This window comes from Camellia sinensis, chromosome 7, assembly GCF_055761805.1.
Source record: "Camellia sinensis isolate YWXY chromosome 7, ASM5576180v1, whole genome shotgun sequence".
In the NCBI taxonomy this organism is placed as follows: domain Eukaryota; kingdom Viridiplantae; phylum Streptophyta; class Magnoliopsida; order Ericales; family Theaceae; genus Camellia; species Camellia sinensis.
Window position 1 is genome coordinate 185,480,864 of NC_138967.1, and position 17,081 is coordinate 185,497,944.

The 17,081-nt window shown below is 37.8% G+C and overlaps 1 protein-coding gene across 1 annotated transcript; it reads right to left on the minus strand.

Annotated features, from left to right (window-relative positions):
* Window positions 1-1,359: 1,359 nt before the first annotated feature.
* Window positions 1,360-1,877, minus strand: LOC145796377 (uncharacterized). The gene is made up of 2 exons (XM_082881468.1): window positions 1,745-1,877; window positions 1,360-1,652 (listed from the first exon to the last, which is right to left on the minus strand). Exons 1-2 carry the CDS (start codon window positions 1,875-1,877, stop codon window positions 1,360-1,362), a joined length of 426 nt encoding a protein of 141 aa, XP_082737594.1.
* Between the last annotated feature and the right edge of the window lie 15,204 nt (window positions 1,878-17,081).

Consider the following 17,081-nt stretch of genomic DNA (forward strand, 5'->3'; position numbering starts at 1 on the left):
TTCAAAATTACAAGGGACAATCCATATTTTAAGTAAATCTTAGGAGGTGTATTTGTAATTAACTAAGAATATTTAAGTCAACTCTCAGCCTAATATTTTCTCTAATCATCAATCATTCATTTCTTTTACATTATACATCACCGGGTTTGGAAAGTAAGTTTATAAAAATAGATTTGTATATCATTTTTGAAAATGAAAACAAGTATAGAAAGGTGCCAAAAGGACGGAGTGGTCCAAGGGTGATTGCCAGAGTGAAGACACAAGGGTGAGGATGGTAGGAAAGAATGAAACTTGTTTTGAAAATAAGTAAAATCATAATTTTCTTATTTCCAAAAATTCTAAGAATTGTAGCCAGATTTTTTTGAAAGTGAAAATAATTAACAAATGTGTTTTTTATTCCGATTTCAAAAAATCTAAAACTAAAGAAAAATAAATAAAATAAAAATCTCACCGTTCAAAATTTTGTGAAGTTAGCAAACGTGTTTTTTTTAAATTGAAAACAATTAACAAATGTGTTATTTATTTCAATTTCAAAAAAAAATCTAAAGCTAATGAAAATTTTAAAAAATTAAAAAAAAAAACTCACCAAACAAACCCTAGGATTTACAATCCCAATTAAAAGATTTGTAAAGTTACCAACTCTCTAGGATCAAAATTAGGAGGTGAAATAACAGACTCCCGAACTACTAAAAAAACAAATATGTAATAGAGAAAAAAAGAAAAGAAAAATAGAGAAAAATTTGATCCCAATATAAATACAACAAATCAATTACCAAGAGCACATGAAAATAAATGCATAATAAACATTCTAGGCGTGGTGATGATTCAATATGATTAGAGCTCTCTTTTCCCTCAATATAGATAATTTCGTTTCCAATAGCCTAGTTTTGTGTCCCAAATCCTAGCTTTTGGAATGTGTGCAATTTTCTAATTATTCCCACACTCTAAGTCTCTGTTCAGACTTGAAATCAATCTATCAAACATACCAACCAAATCAAGTGATTTAAGGTTGGTTAGATGTTCAATGTCAGAGAGTAACTCCTCTATCAATTCGCATTTCCAGATAAATAACTCTTCAAGATGAGGCATCGAGCCAGCCTCTACTTTCACCCATCTCAATCCTTTTAATCCACCAAGGTATAATTTTACAAGTGTTTGAAATCCACTAGCCTTGAAACACAATTCTGCCCCTTCCTATGTCTGAACAAGTTGAAGTTCAACCAAATTGGGCAAATCTTTAAGGGATTCCAGTGGATCAACATCCATTAACTTACTCTATGCTAAAACTACGCTTACCAAGCTATGTAGTGAAGGTATCCAATGCGGTACCTTACGTAAACTTCCCATTAGGTGAAGCGTTCAAAGAAGTTGAGGTGGTGAAGAAAGAGAATCTAGAATAGTAACAGGTCGTATCACATAAGTTAGATCGTCACTGATCTCCAACACCTCTAGTAATACTACTTGGGAAGGGTCTTGCACACACTTCCGCAATAAAGATACATGGAACACATTATGAATCATAGCTAAAGCAGGTGGTAGGGCTAATTCATAAGCCATATTACCAATCTTCTCAGTGATCTCGTATGGTCCTACAAATCTAGGTGCCAATTTTCCATTCTTTCCAAACCGCAGATACCCTTCATCGGCGAAACCTTCAAAAACACATATTCTCTGACATTCAACTCAACCCCCTTACGTTTTCTATTAACGTAACTCTTTTGCCGACTCTATGCAGTTTTAATACTTTCCCGAATAATGTTCACCTTCTTTGTGGTCTCTCTCACAAACTCTGGCCCTAATAACGATGCATCTCCTACTTCCATCCAATAAGCAGGTGATCGACATGGCCTCCCATACAAAGCCTCAAAAGGTGCCATTCTGATACTAGAGTGATAGCTATTATTATAAGAAAACTCCACAAATGGCAAGTGTTCTTCCTAACTACCACCAAGATCGAGGATACAAGCTCTCAACATATCTTCCAAGATCTGATTTACCCGCTCAGTTTGCCCATCTGTCTGGGGATGATAAGTCGTGCTCAGGTCTAACCTAGCACCCAAAGCATGCTGAAAACTCTTCCAAAACTCTGCCACAAACAACGGATCACGATCCGAAACTATAGAAACTGGCGCGCCATGAAGTCATACCATCTCCCGAATATATAGCATAGCCAGTTTATCCACAGTTCGGTGAACACTGATAGGAGTAAAATGAGCAGACTTGGTGAGTCGATCCACTATCACCCAAATAGATTCATTGCCTCACGTAGACCACGGCAATCCATCCACGAAATCCATAGAGATGCACTCCCATTTCCAAGTAGGGATCTCGAGAGGTTGCAAAAGTCCAAATGGCCGTTGGTGTTCTGCCTTAACCTGTTGACACACATAACATCGAGAAACATACTCTCCTACGTCCTTCTTCATACCTTCCCACCAAAACGTCCTCTTCAGGTTATGATACATCTTAGTCCCACTAGAGTAAATGGTATATCGAGACCTATGGGCATTATTCATAATCTCTTTCCTTAATTCAACTATGTTAGGTACACATAATCTGCCCCTGAATCGCAATCCCCTATCTGAGTCCAAAGTCCAATCAGTAGGTCAGTCATCAATCAAATCCACCACAAGGTCATCGAGCTTGCTGACAAGGAACCCATCTAAATTCTGCATCTGACGAACCTTACCCAGTAATGTCGGCTACACAGTCAAACTACCAATGTGTGCCCTTTTGACACTCTCTATTGGTTGAACATCGAGCATCAAAATTAACTCCAAGGACTTTCATTCCTGAATCATCAAAGAAGCTATAATCCCATGTTGTCGACTAAGTGCATCTACAACCACATTTCATTTTCCTAGGTCGTAAAGGATCTCAAAATCATAACTACTGACGAATTCAACCCACCTTTGTTGCCTCATGTTCAACTCTTTTTGGGAAAAAAGATATTTGAGACTCTTGTGATCTGTGTATAACTCAAAGTTCTCCCCAAACAAGTCGTGTCACCACACTTTCAATACAAAAACAACTGCTGCTAGCTCCAAGTCATGAGTAGGGTATCGTCTCTCATGAGGTTGTAACTATCGAGAAGCATAAGATACAACCTTTTGATGTTGCATCAACACACATCCCAAACCAATTCCACTCGCATTCCCCTTGTATTGGTATAGTTAACACTGGAGCTGTAGTCAAACGCTACTTTAACTCCTGGAAAGCTCTCTCATAATCATATGACCATAAGAACTTCACATTCTTGCAGGTCAACTTGGTCATGGGTGCTGCAATAATAGAACACTTCTCAATAAATCTCCTGTAATAGCCGGCTAGTCTTAAAAAACTCCTCACCTCTGAAAGATTTGTGGGCTACTTCCATTCTTTGACTGCAACAATTTTCTCAAGATCTACCACTATTCCCTAATTAGATATAATATGTCCCAAAAACCAGACTTCTTTCTTCCAAAAGTGACACTTACTGAACTTAACGTATAACTACTGCTCCCTTAAAGTCTGTAATATAACTTTCAAGTGTTCTCTGTGTTCTTCCTCATTCTTAAAATACACCAGGATATCATCTATGAAGATAATCATAAACTTATCTAGATACGATTGAAAAATTATGTTCATCAAGTCAATGAAATAGGCAGGAGCATTGGTCAAACCAAAAGGCATTACAAGAAATTTGTACAATCCATACCGAGTCTGAAAAGCAGTAAACGATATACTTTCCTCTGACACACCCATCTGATGGTAACCTGTTCTGAGATCAAACTGAGAGAACACAACTGCCCCCTTCAACTAATCAAACAAGTCATCAATTCTAGGTAACGAATACTTGTTCTTGATAGTCACCTTGTTCAGCTCTCTATAATCTATGCACATGCAGAGAGTGTCATTTTTCTTGGAGACAAAAATCGTGGGTGCTCCCCACGGGGAGTTACTTAAATGAATGAACCCTTTTTGAAGCATCTCTTACAGCTACTTCTTCATCTCCAGAAGCTCCTTAGGCACCATTTTAAATGCCACTTTAGAAATCGGTGCAGTTCCCGACACTAAGGTCAATGCGAAATGCTACTACTCGTCGAGGTGGAGGTCCAGGTATCTCCTGAAATACATCATCATACTCACGCACCACATCTACCTCACTAATATCCTGCTTAGAGATTTCTACCGAGCACAGAAAACTCGTCATCCCCGGCTCTTCTCCATCGCTAGAAGTGTGGGTAAGCCATGGCATACCGGGAATATCTATGTTTACAGTCCTTCTAACATAATCTAGAGTCACAAAGTATTTTTGCAGCCAATCCGTACCTAAAATAATTGTAAACCCCTCAAACCCTAACATAATTAGGTCCGCATACAAGACTCTGCCCGCAAAATCAATTTCAAAATCTTTACACATCTCAAAAAAAGTAATTGCCCCTCTTAAAGGGGTCTCAATACGAATAGGTCTAGACAAAGAGATAGTTAGAAGGTGTTCTCTTTCTACAAACTATCTGGATATGAAAGAATGAGAGGCACTAGTATCAAAAAGTACTCTAATGGGTTCTTGAAAAAGATTAAAGATACCTTCCAGCCATCACCTTCAAGTTAAACACATAAAAAGAATTCATTCATAAATACTATGGATAAATTCAATCACCAAACTAAACTAGTTAACCAATGTTTCCACAATCCGAGGATCACCTAAACTCTCACAAGTCTAAGGTAACTTAAAGCTCTGATACCATTTATTTGTAACGCCCCAACCCTTTACATGTCATCAATATTGTCCGCTTTGAGCCATGCCTGCACGGATTTGTTCTTCCCAGTGGGTCACCCATCTCAGAACTACTCCAGTCTAAGCATGCTTAACTGCAGAGTTCTGCTAGGGATTTTACCACCCAAGAAAAGGCCTCGATGCCATATAAGGGTCCAGGTTTTTTACTTTTATAGCCCAAGAACTCCCCCTCCATTCCCTATGTGAGACACCGGGACCTTACAAGATATAATAAATTTTATAATACCAAACACAAATAATTGTGAGACAAAGTATCTAAAAAAAGGAAAGCAACGATCAATGATGATATAGAAGCACATCTGACAATTTAATTGAAGGTATAACCAGATAAATCACCATAAAAGAGGAAAACAACCTTTATTTTTTATCACAACAATTACATAACTCAATATATAATTTTAATGTCTGTCACTTTTCCATACATCCAATTCTCTATCAATATTAGAATGAATGCATGAACCAAAAAAATGGAATATTTGAAAAGACAAAGAGATATGGTTTGAGACCTTTCAACTACTGAATTCTATTAATTAATAGTTATTAGGTTTCAATTGTTGGACTTTTAATATTTGTTAGCCATTAAAGCTGAGATCTTTGGTTTAATTTATATTCATTTGATAATTTGAGAGTTAACACATGTCAAGCCTTTACACAAATACTTGACAAATTTTTTGCGCATTATTAATGAAATACTTAGTGTAATTTTTTTTCTCTTTTTTTTTTCCCTTCTCTTTTTTGCAATTGCAACCTGTTGTTTTTATAAGAATTTATATTTATTTTAGATATTTTTTTAATATACAAATTATTTTTTACAATGTAATTTTTTTCTCTATTTTTTTTGCAATTGCAACCTGTTATTTTTTAATAAAAATTTATATTTATTATAGATATTTTTTTGTAGATTTTAATGAAATGCACAGTATATTTTTTTTTCTTTTTTTTACACAATTGCAAACTGTTATTTTTTAATAAGAATTTATATTTATTTTAGATATTTTTTAATATAATTTTTTTTTAGATTTTAATGAAATGCATAGTATAATTTTTTTTCTTTTCTTTTCACAATTACAACTTGTTATTTTTTAATAAGAATTTATATTTATTTTAGATATTTTTTTAATATATAAATTATTTTTTATAATGTAATTTTTTTTCTCTTTTTTTTTCACAATTGCAACATGTTATTTTTTAATAAGCATTTATATTTGTTTATATATTTTTTTAATATACAAATTATTTTTCTTTAGATTTTTTATAAAAATAATTTAATAATCCCATCACTAACCATAGTGTATAAGAAAAGTTGAAAATAGTGTGGTAGTAGGTATGGGAGAAGTCAAAAAGGCTTGTGGGTTGGAAGAAGTTAATAAATGCTGAGTTTTTTTTCTTTTTAAAATCAAAAAATTAAAAAATTAAGATTGAGATATTGAAACTCCAACAAAACTTGTGGATTAGAAACACTATTTTCCTTATATAATATATAGATTGTATAATTGAATTTAAAATTTAAAAATTAAAATGAATTTAAAAAAATCATAAGTCAAGAGATTTTGAAAAACAAAATAAATAAATAACTTGAATTGGGGACATAACTGCCCATATAGGGGTGTAAATTTGGCCCGGCCCGGCTCATGTCGGGCGTCACAGGCTCTCGCCAAAATTCGAGCTGACCAGGTCGACCCACGGGCCAAAAAAAATAGGCCTAGGCCCAACCCTAGGCCCAAGGGTATTTGGGTCTTGGGCGGGCCAGGCTGGTGGACCTGGGCTTGACCTTGGGCTTGGGTGGGCCTGACTAATTTTTTTTTTTTTTTTTAATTTTTTCAACCAAAATTTTATTATTTTCTACTAAAAAAAACATTGGGCCTTGGCCCGAGCCCACGGGTCGGACCGGGTTTCAAAATGATGGCCCAGGCCTAAGCCTAGGGGCTCGAGCTAGGCTCAGACCTGAGCCCAAACGGGTCGAGCCCAGCCCAGGCCACAGGCGGGTTTTAAACTGACCACGAGCCGCAAGCCATTTTTGAACTGACCACGAGCCGCAAGCCATTTTTATACTCCTATGCCCATACCACTACTATAGGGATATTTAGGAAAAATCTAGACATGAACATCAACTCTAATCTTCCCATATAACATTATCAATATTATTTTTTATTGAAAAATTTCATTTATAGACATAAGTAGATTTTATACATTTATTAATGTGCAATGTTATACATGATTCCTTTTTTGTACAATTTACTCTCTCCTAAATACAAGGTAATAAGATCTACACTAATAAATACACATGAAATTAAAGCCTCGTTTGAAAACATGCTATTTTAGTAACTTTTTAGTTTTTTTATAAAAAGATATACAGAAAAGTAGAGAGAGTGATATGATAACTTATAATGACTTTTTGACTTTTTGATTAAAATTAAAAATTTCCAAACGAAGCCTAAGAATAGAAATTAAAAAAAATAATAATAAGATAAAAAATGAATTATATATAATATTTTTCTTTATTGTCTCAAAATAATGCCATTACTTATAATAGTTTAGTCATTCCATAAGGTTATGATTATGGGGTTGATTATGACGTTTTTGTATGGTTGGGCCCAAAATGTGAATTCTCCAAGAAGTTATTGGGTGGTACAAGAGCATGGTTAGTTGGTTCTTTTTAGGATTGTGATTTGTTGATAATCTGATGAATTGATGCTATTATTCAACCACACCCCACTTGAAAAATCTAGAAATTCCCTAGATGTTGATTTGTGATTATGTATCAATTTTAAGCAGTATATAACAATCCCAATCAAACAATCAAGACAAATTGACACAACGATTTCAACGTGGAAAAACCACAATTGGAGCACCTCTAACTGTGATAAAAAACCACGGGCAACAGCCACAAAACAATCCACTAAGAAGATATAAAGGAATTACACAGGTATACTCTCAATTACCCAGTGAATCCAAGCCCGAATTGAACCAACCCCTATGTGCCTCTTCCAGCCCCGTCTTCACCTCGGAATTGTCTTGACGATAAGCCACTCTAGAATCCACCAAAGCTTCAGGCTCGAATTCCCCAGAATCTACTGAAGAACAACTCTCTCTTTTGTGTAGAATAAACAAACAAACCTTTGATGTATGCTTCTTAAGCCATGAGTTGAATACTCAATGAAACATCAAAAAAAACTAGCAAAATAGCCCCAGATATAAACCCTAGAACCCAAGAAGAAGATCTGGAGGCGTAATCCTAGATTTGGAGCAACTTGCGAATTTATAGAATCTGAAATCGCGAGGTCCGCTCGAGCGTGGGAATTGACGCTCGAGCGGGGACTCTATATGACGTGTTCTGCACTGGGGTGTACGCTCGAGTGGGGAAATGGACGCTCGAGCGGGGAGGCAACTTTGAATGCATTTTTGTATTTTGTTTCGGGGGCGCTGCCCCTCGACCCCGCCGTGGTGCTGCCCCCGACCCGCCAAGGGGCGCTACCCCCTGGACCCCCGCGAGCTGACCGGGCAGCTCTATTGTAACACCCTCAAAATAATAACATTAAACCCATCAATATAAACATACATTTATATACAAAAGATCCACATTTCCTCAATTCATCAGAGTACTTCATCGCAAAAGTATTACATGTTAACAACAAAAGTAAATGCCCTACGGGCTTACAGCTTTCCAAGTTAACACTTGGTTACAAAGAGAGTAATGACTCGGTTACACATTAAGCCCTTGGCATTGAATTTACATGTAATACATCAAAAGGAGAGAAGAGAACAAAAGTCTGTCCGCCTCTAGCCTCCCAAGCTATGTCCTTGGAGGTGACATGCTACCTATACCTGAAATGATGTTCCCATATAGGGTGAGCCACAGCCCAGCAGAGATATACTAAACCAACTATAAACAATGCCTAAAAGATTAGCAACTGAAAGATGGTCAATACTTATACCTCCATTTATATCTTATTTCAATTCCATGACAACCAAGTCTATGTTACAATTCACTTTTCATTTCTTATTCAACTTTGAGTTTGAAAACAAGGCTCAGTACTCTGGCCAAAACATTTGATGAGGTTATAGTTCATCACTAGAACACTTTCGAAATTCACGGCGGATACATATTTTGATGTTATATCAATAACACATAAACTACTTCCATACTTTACAAACGATGATGATATACATTTTAGTGTTATATCAATCAAACCAACTTTTCAATAGATAAGCATATGAGCTATATCAATACCACAACAGATAAGCATATGAGCTATATCAACATTCCAATGGATAAGCGTATGAGCTGTATCCACACTTCACTAGACAAGCCTATGAGCTATATCTACACTTCACAAAGACAAGCATATGAGCTGTATCTTCACTTCACAAAGACAAGCATATGAGCTGTATCTTCACTTCTCTAGACAAGCATAGGAGCTGTATCTACGGAGTTCATCCCCCATCTCCTCCCAATCCTATCCGGTTTAGAGGTACATCCCCCATCTTTCCCTAAACCGCGGAGTACATCCCCCATCTCCTCCTCTACACAAGCAATGCATGTAAACACAAAGGTTCTAGACACAATATAACGTATGTAAACACAGAATCACATACTTAATCAATCAATACATAAAGTTAATGTATTCTACCAACTGTCTACACATAATGCATATAAACACATTGGTCATATACACAATCACTCAATACATACAATTAATGTATTCTATCAACCGTCATACTCTATGACACATTCCATTGATTAGTTTTTGTTTGCCTAATCATCATGCATTGTCTACAACAATCACGACTATCCTCCACCGATAGCCCCAAGCAGATATTTCTAAACAGAAAATAAATGCACAAATGGATAATTATCAACATTTCAATTCGGTGAGTGATGAATAATTCAACTACACCCTTTAACCCCATACATTCCCAATCTCAACATTCCCATTTCATAACTTCCTTTCTCATGATTAATTAACCCAATTAATCAAACAATGTAATTAGGTTATTTGCCATAATTAACATTTCAACCCTTAAGGTCCCGTTTTCATCAATGATTCAACATTTATACCATTCCTCTATGCCAAACATGCATCTAGGTTTATTACGAATAAAACCCCAACTTTTGTAAAATTACACAAAAGCCCCAAACTCTCACAAAATTACCAAACCAACCCCAACATCTCAAAATACCAAAATTTAAAGACAAAATTCATAGAGAGGAGTAGGATATCCCTACCTCAAATTCGGAGCTCCAAGGGAGAAGATGACAAAACCCAACGTGCTCCGAAACCCGAAATTTTCAGATTAAAAAGAAGCCCTCGACGATCAACAACTTTTTTGTAAAGGCCAAAGGTGAGCAAATCACTCCTACTAGATCAAAACCTAGAGAGAAGGTAGAGTCTAGAGTGAGAGGCTCAACAATGGTGATTTTGGAAAAGTAAGAGAGAGAAGAGAAAGTGAAAAAGTGATTTGAAAAGTCACAATTTCGGCACTTAAACCCAGTCGCCCGCTCGAGCGTAAAACACCCCGCTCGAGCGTTACTCACAGACTCCCGCTCGAGCGCCGGATGCACTCCCCCAGCACTTACACAGAACCAGGCCTCCGCTCGAGCGTCCAACTCCCCGCTCGAGCGGCCAATCCCACGCTCGAGCGTACAACACTGCACAGGAAAAACTGGATGGGTGTAATCTCCGCTCGAGCGCCAAAACCCCCGCTCGAGCGTACAGGCCAAAATCTGGGCAACTAGTTTTGGTTTCTAAACTCAACCAACCTGTAACAAACCCACCCAACACATCCTATAACTCAATTACAAAGTAAAAAGGGATGTAAACAAGATAATAATCAACTACCAACATCCACGGACACATGTCCGGATCACTGTACAACAAAGGTAAACCCGGGATCGCTATATCGATCCCCGTCATACTCAGCGAAGTGGCAATCTTGAAAGAATTAACATCACAAAACTTCTCTACAAGGCACAATTCGGGTTGGATTCGCATCTAAAAACACATAGCCTCACTGAAATAAAAGTGCGAAAATAAGTATAATTGAAAGGAGTTTTGTCAAACGGGATTGCCAAGAATAAAAACCTAACAATCTCCCCCTTTGGCAATGCCGTGACAAAACCCACCTAACAAATAAAATCCTAAACACCCCAACCCATTACAGCCAACAAAAGCCAACTTCTTTCTCAAGGTCATTATCTGCAAAATAGTTATTAGTGCCACAATCTCCAAAACAACTATTAGTCCCACAAGAGTATATGAAAAAGCAATACACATATGACAAGATTATCTTGAAGTATGAGATAAAGAACATGAAAACCTAAGACACATGCACCCGACAACATAACTCTCCCTTTATGTCACGAATTGACAAAGGAAGCTTAAACAACTATAGCATGCAATAAGGGAACAAGAAAGAAGCAGTGCATAGCAACATGACGCAACTAAGGCCAATCTCCCTTACCAAAACAATTCAAAGAGTTCGTGTTAACAAGCTCTTCCAATGATAAACCAAACTTCCCATCGCGAAAAACAACCACAAACATTGAAAACAATGAACAGGAAGAAACTGACAAAAATAATATGGTGGAGCAAGCAAGAAATTTCAGATTAGTACCTTAAAACACACAAGACTATCCAAGAAGCACAATTACTTAAAAAAACAATATGCACAGCCTCTAGAAGATTCCTCATAAAAGAAAGTGATGCATTATGTGAAAAGCATAGATCCCATGAGAAGAGTGTGTGTGTGACTCTTGGAGTTCGACAAACACAAGATTCAATCCTAGTAGTGATCTGATAGCTGGATCTCCGACAAGAGAATCTAAGCATAACTAAAAAAAGTCAAACCACTAGGAATCAAGGGGTATTTGATGAGTAATAGCGGAGGCTCCCCCTTAATTAATGAATCCTTTATTTGATCCTTTTTTTTTTTCTCACATCTTTTTCTTTTCTTTCTTTTGCACATCTTTTTTTTTTTTCTTTCTTTTGCACACTCATTGGCGGCTGACACGCTCAAGAGTATGGAAACCAAACCAGAGAAGCATGGATATAATAAGGATGTCCTGGTTGGTGACTCTGAGATAGTCTTTTTCTCATGCCTGGACTACGAAGAACAGAGGGGAAAGCCGTGAAGATGCAAAAAGATGGAAGGTGGTTTAAGAGACTCAACATCACCCATGATATGCTAGTATAGGTCAATTCCTCTAGAAAAGCAAAAGATACAATGCCAGAAGTCCATAAAAAAAATAATCACTAAGGCAGAAGACTCCGATATTTGCTAATCCAAGAGTGTGTACAGAATAAGACATACTAATCAAAGAACACACACTCCGAAATGAGTAATGACCACAGAAAGCACACATATATTAACATATAATGGTTATTCTCATCAATTCCAATATGCACCAAGGACATCTCAAAAAAATTCAAGCTTGCAAAACCATACTAAGAAAATCTTTTTGGATTTGTTTTTTTTTTTTTTTCAACAATAAAGCAAGACAAAAAATGAACAAGCACATAATTTTTTTTCTAAACAAAGCAAGACAGAAAACAAACATGCACACATTAAACGACTCAAAAAGAAAAAACACACAGAAATCCAAAAACTAAAAAGAATATACAAATTAACACAAGTCAAGTTTTCTCACCCAAACCGCTTTAGTATGAAAAAAGTTGAGCGCATTGCGGTTCTTGGGTGGTGTCTTGACGTTGCGGTTCCCTTTGCTTTCAATGGGAACCCGTCTCGACTTGGTTTCCAACTTCTTATTTCTAGGTCTAGGCAAATACAAACTCGCTCCATGTTTGGCCTCAAGCTGATCAAAATAACGAGGTCTAAAATGACCTTTAACCTCATTACTACCAATGAAGTGTCTCCTACCCCACGAGATGTTGGAATTTCTTCCATCTCTATGAGACACTCTCCCATGCAACTTATAACAATAAGGGTGAATATGACCATGCATACCACAATGATGACAAATAAAAATAGGGTGTACAGGATGTACCTTCTTTTCTTTAACCTTACCAACTCTAGGAAGATTGAGAAGTCCATCCTCATGTTGAATTTTTTGTTCTCCCTTTCCTTGAGTTCTGGTATCATGGGATGTAGATGCACACTGTTTTTGTCCTTTTTTACCACCAAAGCCAATGACACTCTTGTCAGAACAAATTTGTTGAAACCCAATGATATTGTCCAAAGTCTTTGATCCTCTGTTCCAAAGACCAATGGTAGCCATAGCACACTTGAGTTCTTCCTCTTTCTTGATCATTAGTTCTTCCAAAGCAACTTGAGACATCTCGAGAGTTTCAATTTTTTCTTCATATGTTGCATAGATTTGCTGTAGCTCATTCCTCCCTGTCTCACAAGTCAAGAGTTTTGCACAAAGTGCTTGTCGATCATTAGCTATCTTGATGGCATCAATCCTAGCCTCGGAAATCTCCTCATTTAGTTTGACATTTTCACTTTCACATGCTTTGAGTTTCATAATGAGTTTGTCATTCAATTTGGATAACTTAAGAGATTCCTTATGCAACTTTTCATAAGCTTGCTCATGCTCTTCATCATCATTTCCCGAGGATTCATCATTAGGGGCATTCTCAACCGGGCTCTTCGGATACTCTGTTCGTCCTTTAGTTTCGAAAGCCGCCATGAAAGTAAGGAATTGTTTATGTCCCTCTTCGCCTTGATCTTCGTTGTCACTTTCATCTTCATCAGATTCTGATTCATCATCCCAAGTGATGGCGAGGGCTTTCTTCTTCTTCAAACGAGTGGGGCATTCTGAAGCAAAGTGGCTAAATCTTTGGCATTCATTGCATTGGACTCTTTCAGAGTTCCCTTGTATCTTTCCTTTCTCCTTCTTAGCTATAGAATTAATTTTGAGTCTATCTTTGCTTTTAGATTTATGAGTATGAGTAAATTCCAAAAGATTAGGATTCTTTTTCAAAAAAGATTTTTTAAATTGTTTAACAAAACCAGCCGTAATCTTGGAATCTATCTCACAATCCTTATCAGAATCCTCTCCAACTCTATGAGCACTACTAAAAGCAATAGTATCTTTTTGTTTCTTTTTGAAATTCTTATGCGCCTCATAAGTTTGGAGATTTCTAACCAAGTGATCCAGTTTGAGATTGTAAACATCTTGAGCCTCCTCAATAGCCGTAACTTTTGGTCGGAACCGATCGGGCAAGGATCTCAAAATTTTTCCCACAACTTTGGATTCTGGTATTTTTTCACCTAAATTGAAGTTGGAATTTACAATGGCACTCAACTTCGCATAAAATTCATCAAAGGTCTCACTCTCTTTCATTGAAAGGTTTTCGAAACTAGACGTGATCCTTTGAAGTTTTGAGTGTTTAACAGAAGGAGTGCCTTCATGAATAGTTTGTAAGATATCCCAAGCCTCTTTTGTGACTTCATAATTGCAAATTCGACTAAACTCTTCAGGTGTGACAGCGCAAAAGAGAGAATTGATAGCTTTACTATTCCAGCTACTATTTTGGTAATCAATTGTGTCCCATTTATCAATTGGTTTGGGGAAAGTTACTCTATCAACGGTAATCGTTGGTTCAGTCCACCCATACATGACAGATTGCCAAACTTTTTCATCAATAGATTTTAAAAATGATCTCATCCGAGCTTTCCAAAACGAATAATTGGATCCGTCAAGTAGGGGTGGTCGAACCATAGAATTTCTCTCACGAATTGAATCCATTATCACAAATCAAATAAGATCTCGTTCTAAAAGGATTTTTTTTTTAAAAAAATAGAACGACCTACTCTGATACCAATTGAAAAATCTAGAAATCCCCTAGATGTTGATTTGTGATTATGTATCAATTGTAAGTAGTATATAACAATCCCAATCAAACGATCAAGACAAATTGACACAACGATTTTAACGTGAAAAAACCACAATTGGAGCACCTCCAACTGTGATAAAAAACCACGAGCAACAGCCATAAAACAATCCACTAAAAAGATATAAATGAATTACACAGGTATACTCTCAATTACCTAGCGAATCTAAGCCCGAATTGAACCAACCCCTATGTGCCTCTTCCAACCCCGTCTTTACCTCAGAATTGTCTTGACGATGAGCCACTCTAGAATCCACCAAAGCTTCAGGCTCGAATTCCCCAGAATCTACTGAAGAACAACTCTCTCTTTTGTGTAGAATAAACAAACAAACCTTTGATGTATGCTTCTTAAACCATGAGTTGAATACTCAATGAAACATCAAAGAAAACTAGCAAAATAGCCCCAGATATAAACCCTAGAACCCAAGAAGAAGATCTGGAGGCGTAATCCTAGATTTGGAGTAACTTGCGAATTTATAGAATCTGAAATCGTGAGGTTCGCTCGAGCATGGGAATTGACGCTCGAGCGGGGACTCTATATGACGTGTTCCGCACTAGGGTGTACGCTTGATCGGGGAAATGGACGCTCGAGCGTGAAAACAAGGATCACAGTATATTTGCAGACTTACCAAACTTTTGAAACTCAGCATTCTCCGCTCCAACGGGGAGGCAACTTTGAATGCATTTTTACATTTTGCTTTGGGGGCGCTGCCCCTCGACCCCGCCGTGGCGCTGCCCCGGACCCGCCAAGGGGCGCTGCCCCCTCGACCCCCGCGAGCTGACCGGGCAGCTCGATCCCCGTCATACTCAGCGAAGTGGTAATCTTGAAAGAATTAACATCACAAAACTTCTCTACAAGGCACAATTCAGGTTGGATTCGCATCTAAAAACACATAGCCTCACTGAAATAAAAGTGCGAAAATAAGTACAACTGAAAGGAGTTTTGTCAAACGGGATTGCCAAGAATAAAAACCTAACACCACTAATTAGGGGTGCTTGCAAATCCAACCGATTTATTAAAATCGAACGATCTGATTTAATTCATTTAGTTTTAAGTCAGTATGAGCGAACGGATACGAATATAGATTTTTTAAATTTACCTATGTTTAGAAGGATGACGAATGAGAGGCCACTTAACCAAACTGAATCTGCCAACCCTCCTTAAAAACATAATGTTATGTTTTAATACTTTGAATGTTAAAAAATAGACATTTTATTTAGTAATAACATTAGCTATTTATGAAATATGAAAATTTGGCCTTTCTTTTTGATGATGTTGCTGATCCAAGAGAGGACGGGTCGGGAAGACCTACACGTCCCACACCCTTCACCGGCTACTGAGTTCGTTGGTGTGCCTGCAAAAATGTCCAACGGGGAACGGGAGTCCCCTAGCGGACCCTTCGATGATCAAATTAGAAGAGAGCAGATTGACGGTGTAGAGAGAGAGAATAAGAATAGAGAACTTAACCTTTTTGTGTCTTGGAAGCCTCCTTATATCTTTTGTCCATCATTTCCTTGTTCACTCCGACCTGTCGTGTTGGCCGAAAGTCTATACTCTAGTTTGCATTGTTCACGGTGAGGCTGTTCATTCCGACGTACAGGGGTTATCGCATTTGATGCTACAGGAGCCTCATTAATGGCTGATATGTGATGTAATAACTCTGCAGGATCTTTGTCTACTTGCGTGGCTGGTTCCCTTCTTGACAAGTGTTTAGATGCCATTGGCTCCTGGTGCAATGTTGGGTTCTCAATGATGTTGGGCTTTAGTGTTTGAATCATGAATTGGGCTCCAAGTGGTGGGCCAAAAGCTTCTGTGGACCCACCGATGTCACCCTTCACCGGCTGCTAAGTTCACTGGTGTGCCTGCAAAAATGTCTAACAGGGAACGCGAGTCCCCCAGCAGACCCTCTGACAATCAAATTAGAAAAGAGCAGATTGATGGTGTAGAGAGAGAGAGAGAGAGAGAATAAGAATAGAGAACTTAACCTTTTTGTGTCTTGGAAGCCTTCTTATATCTTTTGTCCATCATGTCTTTGTCCACTCCGACTTGTCGTGTTGGCCAAAAGTCTATACTCTAGCTTGCATTGTTCACGGTGAGGCTACTCGTTCCAACGTGAAGGGTGTAGACACCCCATTTTTGACCGTCCTCAAGACTTGGACGTCACCGTTTGAACACTCGGTGATCATCCTTGATCGTGTTTGTCTTGAGTTCCCGGAGGTCTTGGCTACGCGCCTTGCCTCAGGATCTCTCGGCTCGACTGTTTTGTGTTTGGTTTTGCACCAAACACTTGTCTTTTTACTTTGGAGGGCAGGGAATGGCTTATTGGCCATCCTCACACTTCACCGACCATGGCTTGAGGCCACCGGCCACTGTTTTGTTGCCACCGGCCAAATGTTCAGCCGACCGGCACTTTTTCTGGTCAACCGACCATCTATTTTGGTCA

What these genes read in the sequence shown, in the direction of transcription:
- LOC145796377 (XM_082881468.1), bottom strand. Translation starts at nt 1,877, where the DNA reads ATGGCACCTTTTGAGGCTTTGTATGGGAGGCCATGTCGATCACCTGCT. An exon ending in GGTGAACATTATTCGGGAAA is followed by an intron (nt 1,653 to 1,744) that starts GTATTAAAACTG and finishes GTGTTTTTGAAG; the next exon opens with GTTTCGCCGATGAAGGGTAT.